A 17644-nucleotide genomic window follows, 5' to 3' on the forward strand; every position below is an offset into this window, starting at 1 on the left:
TTTCCCGGTCTCTAAATGCATAGTTTGGAATGAACACATTTGGTAGTTGGCAAACCCCACATTGGTTCCTGGCAAGACAGGAACACACAAAGCAAGGCCAAGGTCAAACCCTGACAGATTTGATCAGTCAAGATATAACAACCACTTTTAGATTTAAACAGTTTGCTACTCACTTACACAGTAAAAAGAATAGCCAAAGGTGTCAGCCCACCTTGATCCTTGCCCTTCATACCAAAAAAGGACAACACAAACAAAAGGGACCAGATGACTGAAGTGTGACTTATGGGACACCCTGTTGCTGAGGAGGCTAGACACTGGCTATGTAATTTTACACTGTTTAGCTTCACTAGTGGGGAGTAGGGGTAGGGAGGATGGCAGAAAGCCTTCATCAGACAGCCTCCCAGAGGAGACAGGGAAGCCAGTGCAAGACGGTTTTCATCCCCTCTGTTACAGGAGGATCACAAGGTATATCTCCAAGACTCAGATTAGCTGCACTTCAAGCCAGCCCTTGCCAACATGGCTTATATGGATGCCTACAAGGAGGTCAAGTGACAAGGCAGAACTGTTCCCTTACAGTTCTTCGGCCTGTGGGTTAAAGCTATCATATTGCAGAAAGCTAAAAGGAAAACTTTTAAATTTGCTTCCCCAGCCTCCAACTAGGATGATGAATCATAAACAGTATCACATGCTCAGGGGAGAATGGCAGAGATGAGTGCATCTCTTGAAGACCTGAGAGCTGACAGTCCCCATCATATTCCTGTTTTGGCTCCTGCAAAAACCAGAACAATCTGGGAGGTTGGCAGTTGACTACTGCAAATTCAACCAAGTCGAAGCTTTAGTTGCAGCTGTATCTTCATTAAAGCAGATTAACAAGACCTCAGGCACATGGTATCAGTGGCCACTGATCTGGCAAATTCTTCTCTTCCATCACCATCAGGACAGAGAGCCAGAAGCAAAAGTATTCCCCTAGGGCTATGTCCTAAATAAGAATAATCTATCAAGTTAAGGCATCAAAGTAAGAAAGAAGTGCATGTAGAGGCCTCACAGGCAATGGAAAGTTAAGATCCATACCCTAGTTAAGGGACAATATATGGGATTTTTGTTCAGATTTCTGAAGAGAAGTTCATATATTAGGACTATACCTAATTGAGGGAATAAAAGCTTTAAAAAAAAAATCCCAAAATGGAACAGTTTCATAGACTCACTTCTATGCTGAAATCTCATGAGTATGATAGAATGTTTCATTGATCACAAAAATCCAGTGATGTTCCCTCACAAAAGAGTAAATTATCCTGCCCTGTTGAACTCATGAATAGCCATGTGACTTGTGTGGCCAATGAAATAAGAGTACAACATGAAATGTGTCACCTCCAGGCAGCCATTTTAAGAGCTAGGTTCTCTTTTCCCTGCCTCTGTGATCATGGAGGTGAGGTAATGTTACTGACACACAAGTCTGTATGTCTGACATACAGTGAGGCCAAACAATACCAAAATATTGGAGAAGGAGCAGAGAAACGTTTATTGCAATGCCATGCAATGAGATACATGGTTCATGCCGTAAAAACCCCAAATTCCCCCAAAAGCTTTCAGCAAAGCCCTTTTCTAGGAAAGGTGAGGGAGGGGCGTGGGTAGTTGTTGCAAACTTCTTGGTGTCAGAACCTCTGTTCTTGAGGTGAGGTCATGGTCAGGTAATGATGTTCCTGTAAACCTCCACCAAGTAAATATTATTCCCTGTTCTGACAAGAACAGGCAAGGTCCCAAGGCATAACTTTCACCCTCCAAGATATAAGTCCCGGCTGAGAGGAGGCAGATTTCAGCTGACAGCTCCCTAAGGCCATGTTCCCAGACTTGGCCCAGCTGTTGTGGCTGAGGGAGCCGGGTGCCCGGGACCCAACTAACTCTCAGGGCTTCTAAGCCACCAAAATGGCAGGGGCCAGTTCCAGAAGACTGCGACCCAGGCAGACTGCCGCTGCCATTAAATCGCAGAGGTGGCAATGGGAGACAGATTCATCAACTCAAGGGCTGTGGGGCCTTGGCGAGTAATCTGGAGCCATGAAGGACACAACCCCCAGCCTGTTCCCTGTGCCTTGCTACCCCCCACCACTACCCCAGCTCACCCATCAGCCTGAGGTCAGGTAAGCTGGAGGGCCCACAGAGAAGGCCAGGATTCACCTCTTACCTCACTCTGCCTGAGGACCACCACTCTGAGGACCACCGACTGAATGGTCCCAGTAACAGTTGCTCGTTGACAGTTAGTTGCTCGTTGACAGTTGCTTGAGGGAGGGGCACGCTGCAGATTGACCAATGGCTAAGCAGGACCACTAACGGTCATTCATTGACAGTTGGTCGACAACGGTCCTGTGGCAACCGCTGCCTAGTAAGCAGGGTTCGGGTTAACGGGCGGGTGCCCCAAGAGCCACGCTAAGGGCTGCCCATGGCCAGGCTCTCGTAGGAGATAGTCCCTGGGCTGCACAGCTGGGGTTTGTCAAGTGGAATAAAATCAAAGATTTGCTCTTACCCAGACACTCCAAAGTTAAAACTAGTAGCAGAAACTGAGCTCTCCTGAAGTAAAGAGATAAGGTGACCACTCCTGAAGTCAAGGAAAACTTCCCTGTCTGCACCTGCATAGGGAGGCTCCTTGGGGGTCAACAAGTGAGGGGGTACCACCCCATAATAAGTATGGCCATGCACCCACTTGCAAGACCTCTGCTATGGAATCCATCTTAGCAAAAAGATGTGCACACAGGTTGGGAAGTGTCCTAGAACAGATCAGGTGTAAAGAATAAACAAGGTAATTGGCCAAATGTAAACCAAGTCCCAGAAGGACTATCCTGTATGATTTAAATCACCTCTTTACTATACTCCTCCTCGTTATGGGGGATGCCCATACCCTTTGTCTCTGAGTGTGTATTTCTGCCTTGTTTCAGTCTTAAATAAAATGGTTTCTCTGTGTGCTGTCCCACTTAATGTGTTGTGTCTCTAATAATAAACTTTGTACCTGTTTTTACAAGTTTTGCCTCCTTGAAACATTCTTGTTTTCAATGAGGGTAAGAGCCAGGGAAACTTTGCTTTTAGCTTCTAGCCCCTGGTGGTCTAGCAGCTAGGATTCCTGGTTTTCATTCAGGTTGTGCATGCATGTGTGCTAAGTCGTGTTTCAGTCGTGTCCGACTCTTTGTGACCCTATGGACTACAGCCCGCCAGACTCCTCTGTCCATTCGATCCTCCAGGTGAGAATACTGGAGGGGGTTGCCATGCCCTCCTCCAGGGGATCTTCCTGAAGTAGAAATCAAACCCACGTCTCTTACTCTTTGCTGCATTGGCAGGCGGGTTATCACTGGCACCACCTGGGAAGCCCTTCATCCAAGCTACCCAGATGCAATTCCTAGGCTGGAAATGATCTTTCTTCAGGACTGCTCACTGCCGTCTCTCCGAGATCAGAAGCATGTGTCAAGATGGAACATCTATCATCCTAGGTGCCTGAGTAACTACATGAGCACAGCCCCTTTGCTAACCTGCTGCTGCTGCTGCTAAGTCACTTCAGTCGTGTCCGACTCTGTGCGACCCCATAGACGGCAGCCCACTAGGCTCCTCTGTCCCTGGGATTCTCCAGGCAAGAATACAGACCTAATATGAATAAGAAATAGGTGGTGGTGGTGGTGGTGGTGGTGGTGGTTGAAGTTGCTGAGATTTGGGCATTAGTTTGTTACTAACTAACACAGCATATCCAAATAGTCCAGACCAGATAGGAGGAGGCACTCCCCTGGAGTCTGCTTATCTGTGCAAAGCCCAAATCTTCTTGACCTCTACAATGGTTATTTGGAGTTGCCTTTCCAGGGTCCATTTCCCTGTCCCTTAGTTTCTGACAGTGGTTTCCACATGGTTCCAGTAAGCTAACTCTGTTCCCAACTCCAGGGGAAATGCAACCTAGGCTAAACCAATCAGAATATTCTATTTGCCTGACTGTATGGATTGGTCAGTAGTGGACTTGTGTCCTTAACTGGCCCAGTCAAAGTGAATCTTAGGGTTCTCGCTGGAAATGCACGTACTTACCACTACTACGACAAGTTTCACATTTCTTTACCATTAGTTATATGCTATCTTACTAAGTGGATTATGTATTATTGAAAACCAGGATCGTAATTTATCTCTTTATTGCCAGAACCTGGCAATTGTTGGCACAAATTAGTGCCTATAAATAATCATTGATCAATTAAAAGGGGAATAAAATTTATTCCTTTTCTTCAAATTTCACTTCTCAAATTTCAGGGCCATCTATCCATCTATAGAGCCACATTCAGCTGTTTGCATCTCTGTCCTTTCCTTCCCTCCATCCTGATCTAAGAATAAATGATATGCCCAATGTTGGTCTTTCAAAAAAATTACAGGTAAAATTTTCTTTCTTATTTCCCTGGGATGTGTATGGCATTTGCATGAATACTGGGCTCCCTTCTACTGTACAGCATCAGCACCAAAATCTCCACAGTGACTGAAATAACTGCCTCTTTATGACGGTACCACAGCAGCCATGTGCTACTGGAGAAGTCTCAGTTCCAGGACCAAATCATGGGTCCTTATTAAATGGGTCCTTACAATGCCCAGAAATAATACCAAATACCAAATAACCTGAAGAATTATAAATATTTTAACCTTTTCTATTCTCCTCAAATCACCAATCTCCCTTTTCTACCTCCCCTGGAACCTCCAAACTCATCATTCATAACTTAGCCTCCTCTTCTAGAGAAAACAGAAGTCATCACATGGGAGATCTCTCATTGCCCTAAAATCAAACATCTACCACTATCCTAGCATCCTCACCTCCAGCTGAGAGAGAGGAATTGTTCCTCTTCCCCTTGTCCCACCTCCTATCTCTCCCTTATTAAAAAAAAAACAAAAACCTTATACCATCACTCAATCCTTTTCTGTCTTGTATATCAATCTAGTTTTTCATGAATCTTTCCCATTAGTTTTTAAATGCACTGAGATATTCTCTTTAAAAAAAGCTTCACTTATTCCTTATTAACTACCACCTGTATTTTTCCTTCCGCTCCCATCTTATCTTCTCATTGTCTCCAAAAGACAGGAAAGGCAGTGAAGTACAGTGGTTAAGAACATGGATCCTGGCACCACACTACCTGCTTTGAAATACATCATTTAATGACCCTGAGACCATGGGCAGATTACTTCACTTCTCTCTGCCTGAATTTCCCCATAGACAAAAAGATTATAACACTGACACTAGTGCTTAGCACAGAGTAAGCACTATATAAAGGTTGGCTGTAATCACTTTTATTTTTATTTCTTTACTTTCACTCACTTCTCAGCCCATCCTTACCCCATCACTTCACGTGTTTACTAAGAACACCAATGATTTCTATGTTGCTAAATCCAACAACTATTTTTCAGTTATCATCTTACTTGAAGCCCAGGCAGCAATTGACAATGTTAACACTGTCTTCTTGGAACATCCTCTTCACTAGTCCATGGGCATCAATTACCACCTACCCGGCAGTGTCTTCTTCATCTTTATCTGCCCATCTTTATCTAGACCCCACAAAGCTAGAAGTTTCCTGGACATTCCCCCTTAAATGTCTCAAAGGCATTTTATATGCACTTCGTCCAAAACTGATCCAAGATCTTTCTCTCCCTAACCCCCTACCTTGAATATTCTTTTGTCTCTTCACCTGGCTAACTCCTACTCCTTCCTTAGACTTCAGCTGAAGTATGAGTTTCTCAGAGAAGCCTGAGGTGAATGCCTTCAAAGAAAATTTTAGCACTTGGTACCTCTATTTCACACCTGCAATGAGATGGTAAGTTACACGAGGGTTGGGACCATGTGTCTACTCACTATCCTATCCCAGGACATGAATGCAGTAACCTCCACAACCCGTTCAGTCGTGCTAGGGCCTAACGGCACTCTTGAAAAGTATAAACTGTGCCACTTTGCTCCAGGTTAAGATTACTAGAATAATTAAAACATGGCAGGGTGCAAATTAGTCTAGCAGAGGAAATGGTATTTTACCAAGCTTCTATATTAGTTTCAATTGCAATAAGAGGTTCGTGGATGAGAAAAAAAAAAAAAAGCTTAAATTGGGAAGATTCATTCATTAGACAACCAACACATACATTGCCTTTAACAATGCAACCAGACCAATTGTGTGGCAATCAGTGCAATTGTGTGGAAGGTTTTGCCATTGGGTTTACACCTCACAGGTCTTAACTTTCCCTGCTGGCTCGGAGGGTAAAGCGTCTGCCTACAGTGGGGGAGACCAAGGTTCGATCCCTGGGTCAGGAAGATCCTCTGGAGAAGGAAATGGCAACCCACTCCAGTACTCTTGCCTGGAAAATCCCATGGACGGTGGAGCATGGTAGGCTACAGTCCACAGGGTCGCAAAGAGTTGGACACGACTGAGCGACTTCACTTCACTTACACCTCACATATGACTTGGACACCAGTATTCATTCCTACCTCAACAAGCCATCTACCTATAACCCAGCACTCCTGTGTCCCACTAGGAAGTGGGAAGTCTGCCGTAAGTCCAGGCAGCTACACTGCCGCTGGGGAGTACTGACGGAGAAGTTCAAGGGAGGAAAAGTCCTGAGCGTGTGTGGATGTTTTAGCAAACAGTTTGCTCTCAAAGCGAGGAGGAGTAAATACGGCTGAAAAGAGAACACAGTAGACTTCGCAGGTGGGATATAGTTGAAAAACGAATGCGTGGGAGATCGTGCCAACTGGCATGCCCGGGACCCGTCCCCTCCGAGTCGATCTCGCGAAACTGTAACTAATTCCCGGGGATTCCCTCTAACTCCAGGCAAAGTCCCGTAAGGGCGGGGCAAGAAAAGGAGACGCCGGCGCGCGGCCTTCAGCCTCCGGGATCTCGAGAGAACTGAGGTTATCGCGATCTTTCCGGAGCCTACACTCCACGCGGAGTCCGAGCTCGTGTGCTGTGACCGGAGTGCAGGGAGGGCGGAGACTGTGCGGGAGGGAGAAGCCCCTTTGGCCTGCCCTACGGAAGCCTGCGAGGGAGGGTGGTGATCGCTGCCCAGTCTAGTTGTCCAGATGCCCAGCGCCAACGCCAGCCGCAGGAGTCAGGAGAAGCCGCGGGAGATCATGGACGCGGCGGAAGTGGGTTTCCTCCTTCTCCGGGCCTGAACAGACCCTTGGGCCGGATCGCGCTGGGGGGGAGGGGGAGAGCGGGGGGTAGGGTGAGCGGGGGCCCTGGCCTCTGGATCCTTGGCGGCCCTTTGCCTGTAGGCCACGGGCCTGGGGTCCGGGCGCCCGGAGCCTTCAACCGGGCCTCCAGGGCCCTTGCCCGAGCACCTTAGCCCGACCCACCCCGGATCGCATTTCTTCCTAGGGCGCCTGGAGGCATGGCTTACAAGAAGCGCGTCTCTGAGCTGGAAGGCGGGGGAGGGGGGCGCGGAGGGCGTGAAGTACCCACTGCCCCGGAAGTAGGAGCGGCCGGGTCAACCTTAAACTTCGCTGGGTTAGGCACGTATTTCACGTACTCCATCTCTTTCCCCGGAAATCTTTAATGTCCACTGATAATCGATTTTTGCTCAGCACTCGTGTACCTAATGTTTTTCAAGTAATGACAGTACTTCGTAAAGCGATCTGCCACTATAATGACCGTTTTCCATGTGACAGCTTTAGAGAAAAGCTGTCATTTTTATTTCCTTTCTTTTAAGTAATCCAAGTGAGGTAGGTGGGGAAGTTTGTAGGGAATGCGTTTGAGATGAAGTGACCGCAAATCATCTGTGTAATTCATAATACCCTGTAGTCCATCAGTGCTTTTCAGAAATGAATGTTTGAAACCGTTCTACAAGTGATGTGTGCTCTTAGTGAAATTGAGATTTCTACCTAGCTGCTAATTTTTCTATTGAGGAGACATGAATTTGTGATAATCTGCATAAGGAATAGATCATTTTAAAAACATTAGATGGAATAGGGTTGCTGAAATATGAACAGTAGTAATAAGTGATCCCCTTTTTTCTTTTCACATGCTGTAACCTTTTTATGCTGCCCTACTACATTTTGTGACTGTATAGTAGGACTGGGGTTGCCTTTGTCTTTACAGTGTATTTTTTTTTATTTCGGAAAAAAATTGTTCAGTAAGCACCTTAACATGTTGTCTGGTTTGTTTTGGTGTAAATACAGAATTTAATATCTTCCAAATCTAAAGGAGAGGATTCCAACAGATAACTGTAGTGACAGAAATGAATTGTTTTATTCACATCCTAAATTACCTTGAGGGAAACCATTTTTATGTATTCTTGATCTGATTAAGTATGTAATCTAGCAGTGTGCCTTTGCAAATAGTGTAGGTCTATAGACTATCTAAGGTAGACATTGTGGCAGAGTTATGTCACTTTATAGCTGGAAGGATCTTAAGAGATCATTTTCTCGGTAAAGTGAGATTAAAATAAAAGGCTGCTTAATTTAATAAGTATAGTTTCTTAATAAGTCTGGACTCTAGGCCTCGTTTTTCCTGTTCCTGGCTTAAAATCTGTAATAAGAATTTTGGTGTCATATTGTCAGTGTTGAAGCACTTGCAACCTGATATCCTGAAGACGGTTTTAGAACAGGAAGCTGGGAAATTTTTTGATGATACTTTACAAAAGGAAAGTTGTAGTTAGCTTTTATCCAACATCTCTGATTTCTAAAAACTGGACATCTGGTGCTCAGAAAGCTTATCCCTAACTGTTGGTTCTCTTTGAACATCTCTTCCTGTAATAGGAAGTTAATAAAACTGTGGTATCTCATCCTTCTCCCTTCAAAAAGAGGAAATTTATAACCCTGCTTTGAAGTAGTTTAATCTCCTTTTTGAAGAAAGTAGTTAAGATGTGTTGTACATGTGTGTAAATTTTATTTGAGAATGCTGTTCTGTATGGTATATCAGTCCAGGAGTGGTGATCTTCAAAATAAATTATCCAGAAGCTGGGTGCTTATCCTTTTCTATGGAGTGCATATTAAATGATACGACATATTTCCACAGGTTAAAACTACTAGTTTGAATTAATAAAATAGTCCTGAAAGTTAAAATGAATTCATCTTTTTCCGTTGTGTTTCTGTGTTTATTAATACTATGCTATTAGTGTTTAAATAAAAAGTCATAATGTAAAAACTTTTTTTGTAGGATTATGCAAAAGAAAGATACGGAGTATCTTCAATGATACAATCACAAGAAAAACCAGGTTAGTAGTTACGTGATAATTTAAAAAGGCTTTTTTTACTTTCTAATTCCAGGAAAGCTCTTCATAAAGTTTTAAGTAAGGCTGACATAACTGAAAACATAACTCTGAAAAACTTAAATGGCAAACTTATGCCATTGTTGTTGTTTAGTTGCTAAGTCACCTCTGACTCTTTGAGACCCCATCCACTGTAGCCGGCCAGGCTCCTCTGTCCATGTCATTTCCCAGGCAAGAATGGAGTGGGTTGCCATTTCCTTCTCCAGGGCATCTTCCCAACCCAGGGATGGAACACACATCTCCTGCTTGGCAGGCAGATTCTTCACTACTGAGCCACCTTGAAAGTCCAAGCATGTGCCATAACCCTATGCAAATATTATCAATATAGGGTCCCTAATCTAGAAAAGGAAGAAAATACATTAAATTAGTATATTTTAAGGGGTAAATTATATTAGAAAGATATTCCTAAGTGATCATGTAAAAAGATTTGACTCTGGCCTAGGAGATAAAAGATAGTTAATAGTAGCTGCTTTCTTCATATGCAGCCTTTTTTGCATGCCTCATGAAGCTACCTCTTTTAGCACCCTCCTTATATAAATATTTCTTTGAAAATGATTTAATTGTTTCTCTCAGACCTGTAAGTTTGCTGTTTGTAAACATTTGTTTTCCTTTTATTGGTTTCTTTTTTGTTTGTGTCTATTTTTGTTCTCTTTTTTCCCCCCCTATTTTATATATGCAATTTCAGCAAGTTTATCCTACTCAGCAATTTAACAATCATTTTTCTTCTGGTAGACACCCCAAAGCTTTTAAGCTTTGGTACACCTGCAGACCTTTAGGCTCTGGCCCATTGGAAGCACCAAGTACTGCTAATATATATGCCTGCCTATGAATTTTATGCTTTGAAAATAATATACCCCAGGTCAGTTTTAATTGTTATTTTAGATTTAACTCATTGCATGGTCGCAACATCACTTTTCCTCCCCAACTTTGTTGGGAAAATGTGCAATGAAAGACCAAAATAGGTTGCTGAGAATAAACCATTTCCAAAAGATAAAGCTAGTAAAGTAAAATAATTGAGTATAAAATGGGATAGAAGCAATATGCTATAGGAGAGGACTACTACCCCTGCCAGGACAAGCAGAAGAGGTCATGTGAGACTTTTTCTCAGCTTATCTGTCTTCCTGAACTGCACTTCGTTGAGCTCTAACATCAAAAATCTTACTGGAGTTTGACTCCTACATAAGCCTCAGTCACCCTTTGCCACAATTATTGTTCCCATTTAGCTATCAAATCCAGACTACTGTTATAATAGTAACTGTAACAGTTATAAGCTTTCCCTACCAAAAGAAAGGTTAAACTACCTATGTAATCTGATTACACTAAATAACAGCAAAATTCTACCCTTGGTTTTACCTCTGTTAAAATCAGAAAATTTTGTTCAATATAAAGTTATCTGTCTGCTTCCATTTCTGAGGTAGTAGGTTTTCAAATTGAAACCCTACTGCCACTAATCTTTGCCTTAGCCACTCATATTGGTGGGACTGTGACATGCACCTCAGCTATGTGTGGATACTTTAAAGGTTGAGAACGCCTATGCTACTTCATTGGAATGCCACATGAAAGAAGGGCCATTATTCTTTCTTTTCCAAAGTACTGTTAAAATTACTGTAATCATGATGCTTACTAATAAGTCTATTCTTTTAGACTTATTGTTTTGTTTTGAATTTTGATTGTCTAGTAAGTTGTTTGGAGAAGGCAGTGGCACCCCACTCCAGTACTCTTGCCTGGAAAATCCCACGGACAGAGGAGCCTGCTGAGCTGCAGTCCATGGGGTCGCTAGGAGTCGGACACGACTGAGCAACTTTACTTTCCGTTTTCACTTTCATGCATTGGAGAAGGAAATGGCAACCCAGTCCAGTGTTCTTGCCTGGAGAATCCCAGGGACGGGGAGCCTGGTGGGCTGCCATCTCTGGGGTCGCACAGAGTCAGACATGACTGAAGCAACTTAGTAGCAGCAGCAGCAGGCAAGATATAGTATGTTGGTTTAGAATGGTGGCAGTGAAGATGAAAGAGAATTGGATAGGTTTTAGAGATATATTTAGTATAGTCAATTCATAAAACTTGAGGCAAATTGCATACAGAAGGTGATAGAGAAGGTGTTAACCCTTGTACAACGTGAGTAGGAATGTAAATTGGTTATAGCCACTGTGGAAAACAGTACAGGGGTTCCTCAAAAAATTAAAAATAGAACTACCATATAATACAGCAGTTCCACTTCTGGGTATTTATCTGAAGAATATGAAAGTACTAATCAAAATATATGTGCACCCTTATGTTACCGCAGCATTTTTTCCAGTAGCCAAAATATGAAAATACGCTAAGTGCCTGTCGATAGAGAAATAGATAAGAAAGAAGACGTGGTATATTTGTGTGCCATTAAAAAAGGTGAAATCTTGCCTTTTGCAACAACATGGATGGAATACAAAAATTAATAAATAAGCAAACCAAACAACAAAACAGAGAGCAGAGTAGTGGTTACTAGAAGGAGCATGAGGGGAGGGTAAAAAGGGTAACAGGGTCAAATCGGTGGAAATGTTTGGAAACTAAACTTTTGGTATTGAGCATACTGTTAAGTATATAGAAGCTGAAATATAATGTTAAACATATGAAGCATATGATGTTGTAAACCAATAAAAAGAAAAGCAAAAGAAAAGAGTGTTGCTAGAGATAAGAATCATTTAAGATAATATCAAGTACTTATGTTAGCTGTCAAACAAAGTAATTTTGATCTTGATCTCTTTGTAAATTCTGAAGTACAAAATTGTTTCACTTTTCTACTACAGATCGAGTTTTGGTTCGAATTAGTGATTTGACAGTGCAAAAAGCTGGTGAAGTTGTTTGGGTGCGTGCAAGGGTTCATACAAGCAGAGCGAAAGGTAAGATCGATTAGATGGTTACAGGTCTTTCGGTAATCACTGAATTTTTCTTTTGCAATTTCTCACAAGGCAAGGCAGATCTTTAAAAACAAAATAGAAACACCTGTTTTCCTTCTTAAATCAATGTAAAATATTCAGTTCAGTACAGTCACTCAGTCATGTCCGACTCTTTGCACGCCAGGCCTCCCTGTCCGTCACCAACTCCTGGACTTCACCCAAACTCATGTGCATTGAGTTGATGATGCCATCCAGCCATCTCATCCTCTGTCTTCCCCTTCTCCTCCTGTCCCCAATCCCTCCCAGCATCAGGGTCTTTTTCAGTGAGTCAACTCTTCGCATGAGGTGGCCAAAGTATTGGAGTTTTGGCCTCAACATCAGTCATTCCAATGAACACCCAGGACTGGTCTCCTTTAGGATGGACTGGTTGGATCTCCTTGCAGTCCAAGGGACTCTCAAGAGTCTTCTCCAGCACCACAGTTCAAAAGCATCAATTCTTTGGTGCTCAGCTTTCTTCACAGTCCAACTCTCACATCTATACATGACCACTGGAAAGACCAAAGCCTTGACTAGATGGACCTTTGTTGGCAAAATAATGTCTCTGCTTTGTAATATGCTGTCTAGGTTGGTAATAACTTTCCTTCCAAAGAGTAAGCGTCTTTTAATTTCATGGCTGCAATCACCATCTGCAGTGATTTTGGAGCCCCAAAAATAAAGTCTGACACTGTTTCCCCATCTATTTCCCATGAAGTGATGAGACCAGATGCCATGATCTTAGTTTTCTGAATGTTGAGCTTTAAGCCAACTTTTTCACTCTTTCACTTTCACGGCTAATTTTAGGTTCTTATCAGATATTCTTAATTTGGACTTTCCATCATCAAAAAGTCTACAAACAATAAATGCTGGAGAAGGTGTGGAGAAAAGGGAACCCTTTTGCACTGTTGGTGGGAATATAAATTGATACAGCCACTAAGAAAGACAGTATGGAGATTTCCTTAAAAAACTAGGATTAAAGCCACCATATGACCCAGCAGTCCCACTCCTAGGTATATACCCTGAGGAAACCAAAATTGAAAAAGACACATACACCCCAATGTTCATTGCAGCACTATTTATAATACCTAGAACATGGAAGCAACCTAGATGTCCATCAACAAATGAATAGATAAAGAAGTTGTGGTTCATCTACAAACGAATATTACTCAGCCATAAAAAGGAACACATTTGAGTCCGTTCTAATGAGGTGGATGAATCTAGAGACTATTACACAGAGTGAAGTAAATCAGAAAGAAAAATAAATATCATATACTAATTCATATATATGGAATCTAGAAATATGGTACTGATGAATTTATTTACAAGGCAGCAGTGGAGAAACAGAATAGACTTCTGGACACAGGGAGAGGGGAGGAGAGGGTGAGATATAAGGAGAGAGTAAAATGAAAACTTACATTACCATATGTAAAATACATAGCCAATGGGAATTTGCTGTATGTCTCAGGGAACTCAAACAGGGTCTCTGTATCAACCTAGAGGGGTGGGATGTGGAGGGAGATGGGAGGGGAAGGTCAAGAGGGAGGGGACATATATACACCTACCGCTGATTGATGTTGATGTTTGACAGAAAACAAAACTCTTTGAAGCAATTATCCTTCAATTAAAAAAAAATAATAATAATTTGGCCTTAAAACTCAGGTGAAATCTAAAACTTTAAGGTACTTTTCTAGAACCTCTCAGAAGTTTGATTTTTTTTGAAGTAAAGAGTGTTTTTGAGAAGTTTTTCATTTGTTAATATGAAAATATTCTAACATTTGTAATATTTACATAAGGAGAGAGGTAGAAGAGAGATACAGGTAGCCTGAGTTGTCAGGTAGCCGCTGGCTACATTTAGCTGTTAAAATTGAAATTCTGTAGCTCAGACATCAGCTGTATTTTGAGTGCTTAGTAGCCAGAGTGGTTAGTGGCTTCATATTGAACAGACAGGACAAATATAAAATATTTTTATCATTGTAAAAACTTCTGTTAGACAGTGCTAAGAATTTAGCATTAACAACAGAAAAGAAATACTAGGGGAGTTTGAACAAACTTAAATTTCTTATGGAAACTAGTGTTCCAAATTGCCTGAAAGTATTAGTGATTCTTATTAGTTTATAACTTTATGCTTTTAGACACTTTTTCACCCTTGATCATCCCCACAAACTTGTGAAATAGGTAGAATAGGCATTGCTATTCCTTATAAGTGAGGAGAGTAAGGCTCAGAATGATAAAGCTACTTGCCCTAATTCTCATAGTAACTGGTGGAATATGAACAGAATTCAGAAGCTTTTTAGGACACCTTCTGTTGCCCTAGCACTTAATTACTTCTATACTATGTAATACATTCTGTGTTACAACACTTCTTTTTATTTTTAAATATTTATTATCGAATTAATATAGGCCTATTATTTTAAAAATTCCAACATTTATACATATATATCTTACAGTCTTAGAATCACTTCTATTAAGAATTTGTCTATTCTTTCAGTATCCTCCCCCACATAGATGACTACTACTGGACTTTGAGAAAAATACTGGTAGAATTTTAACTTTTTAAAGAAATGTTGATTTGCCTTCATGAAAGGTTGGGCCATTTATTCTACCAGCAATAATCACACTGTATTGTAATCCTTCATTTATTTTCTCCCATTAGACGAGGAACCTTTGTTCTGTCCAAATTGGCACCTTGTTTCCTAAACAGTTATTTAGCAAATTAAAAGATGGAGTGCATGCTACATGTAATCCTGAACCAACAGTACTTCCCTCCACACTCAACCAAAAAATAGAACAGTTTGAATATGAGAAAAGACAACTACAGTGAATTCAAACACATCAGATATGTTTAAATCCATGTTTATAATGATGCTAAGGCAAACAAACGGAAAACCTAGTTGGTCATGACTGGAAGTGTCATTTCTGTATGAATTGTATATCACTGACTAATCAAATACTAGGTATGGGGAGGTGTCCCTTTAGAGAAGTATCTAGCCAATAAAATGAAGAATATTAGAACATTGTTATTTTGCCCCCAGTGAATTATCTGGGTATTGATCATCAGTGATTGCTAACAACATACAATAGAGAGACAACCAGAATATTTTATGTCTATGAGAGAATACACCACCACCCAATGAAATAGTCTTACCCAAAAAGTTATACCCACATCTCGTTAAGCCTGTAGATCTAACTACCAAATTACAGGAAGGTTGTAGGACAAAGGAACATGTTAAACGACAATGGGGATACAGGCAGCAAAATCTAGACTGTAGTAAACTACGAGGCAAAAAAGGCCTGATCTCTTCAAGAAATAAATTGAACCAGGAGGAGGAGCCTATGGATTAAAACAGATCTATCTCTCAACTAATCACTTATTTAGATCCTAATTTAAATATATAGTTGAAAAGGGACTGAGGCTGTTGAATATTTGAACATTGACTAGGTATTTGGTGTTAAAAAATTGTTCATTTTTTGAAGTTGAGATAATACTGTTGTAATGTTTCTTTTAAAAAGACATCTCTTACGGATCCATACCAAATTATATATGGATGAAATAATAGCGAGTTTGCAGGAGTTTGCTTCAAAATAGTACAGAAATTGAGGGATAAGGCTGAAACAAATGGCCATGAATTGATAATTATTGAGGTACATGAGGATTATAGGTAGGCATTGCTAACATTTACAAATAATCATTTTGTTCTTTTCTTTCAAATGTTTATCTCATTTGTTGTTTCTTTCTGCAATAATTAGTAGATTCCCCAGTTTTGCAAGGATTCTCACAATGAATAATTTTTCAAACAGTAGAGGTATAAACTCCTGCTGATTTATCATGTCTTTAGGTGTTCTGCATACAGTGTTACTAGGAAACAGTACCAAAGTTTAAAAAGTAGGTTAGAAGAAGTTTTCATCTAGTCCAAGTTTTCTGTCTCAGGAATAGGTGTTAAATTTTATCATTCCTTTTCCAGAAAAAATTTCCCCTCAAAATATCATTGTGTTGAGCATATTTTTATAGAGATTCAGTATACTCTCCTGTTTGTTTTTTTGTTTGTTGGAAATAATCAGTTGATCTTCATTATTCAGATTGTATATTTGCAAATTCACCTACTATAACATGTATTTGTAACCCCAAAATCAACACTTGGAGAGCTTTCACTGTCATTCACAGATGTACCAGATATTCACATGAGCAGTGGTGAGAAATTTGAGTCTCCTAATACAACATTATCAGCTGAGGTTAAACACAGTGAAGCTCTGCCTTGTATCAGCTCTCGCAAACAGGTGTCCTCTTTGCAGTCTATTCAGTGCTACATTCTTGACAGTTTTCTGCTTTATTTTGGTAATCTAACTGTTTAAAATTGCCTCTGAAGCACAGTGCTGAAGTGTTCTCTGGTATTCCTAAATAAAGGAGAGCCCATAATATATATTATGGAGAAAATATGAATTATTAATAGCTAAGTTTTGTCTCAGCATGAGTTATAGTGTTGTTGGACATGAGTTCTATGTTAATGAATCAACAATATATACTAAATAAGGTGTCTTTAAACAGAAATACACACAACTGATTTATGTATTGTTGGACTAATAAAAATACCATGACCAGACGTGCACAGAAACCTCACTGTATATTTCCCCTAGGAGCAGTGGTTCAGTACTTGCTAATTCATTGTTCCTGGTGACTTTATAAAATGTGTGCGTATGGTCAGTTATTCAGTCATGTCTGACTCTTTGCAACCCCATGAAAAACATATAAAACCACAAGTAGCTAGAACCAACTGTATGTAATTGTATTGGTTTACAATAATGGATTTCTTAATGTTGAGCCATTTTTGGATTCTTGTAATAAACTGAATTTGGTAAAGGAGTGGATAGTATTTTTTTAGAATAGTACTAAGCTAAATTTCAGTAATTTTGTTTTTGAATTTTCATTAATCTGGTTTTTATAATTTTTACTTAGAAGATCCTACTTTGTTTTTAAGTTCGGATACGTGTGTGTGTGTAAGTTGTAAGTTAACCAGGTAATACGTTAATGTTTTCACATGGATTTTTCAAAGAGTACAAATAATATCTTCCTTTTTCTTCTCTACTGCGTATCCTTTGCCCCAGCCTTTGCCATTAATTCTTAATAGTTTGTCAGTGTCTTCCCCGCCAAATCTTTATTTTTAATGCACATATGCATACACATACATACATATATGATTTTGTTTTGTATGTGTTTTAATTTGTCTTATGTAGATGATACTATATTTATACATGGTTTCTATACCTTTTTTTTTTTTTTTCAGTTAACAATGTTTCTTGGAGATACTTCCATGATATCGGTTACAGATCTACATTAGGCAGTATTTCTCCAAAGTATTAAATTGCTGGGTTGAAGGGTTGGCATATGCATATTAAAATTTTCCAGTACCAGATTACACTCCTGAAATGCTATACTCAGTTATATTCCCCCAAGTGTGTGACAGTACCACTTGCTTCACACTCTTGGCAGTAAT

General features: G+C 40.5%; 1 protein-coding gene across 1 annotated transcript in view; it reads left to right on the forward strand.

The window, feature by feature from the left end:
* The first annotated feature begins 6897 nt into the window (after positions 1–6897).
* DARS1 (aspartyl-tRNA synthetase 1) overlaps positions 6898–17644 on the forward strand; it is a 69314-nt gene continuing 58567 nt past the window's right edge. The window contains exons 1-3 of the mRNA XM_061439076.1: positions 6898–7123; positions 9135–9192; positions 12030–12122. Coding sequence (XP_061295060.1) covers positions 7058–7123; positions 9135–9192; positions 12030–12122 — 217 coding nt within the window. The 5' untranslated portion in view covers positions 6898–7057. The remainder of the gene's footprint in view (positions 7124–9134; positions 9193–12029; positions 12123–17644) is intronic.

This window comes from Bos javanicus, chromosome 2, assembly GCF_032452875.1.
Source record: "Bos javanicus breed banteng chromosome 2, ARS-OSU_banteng_1.0, whole genome shotgun sequence".
Lineage (NCBI taxonomy): Eukaryota > Metazoa > Chordata > Mammalia > Artiodactyla > Bovidae > Bos > Bos javanicus.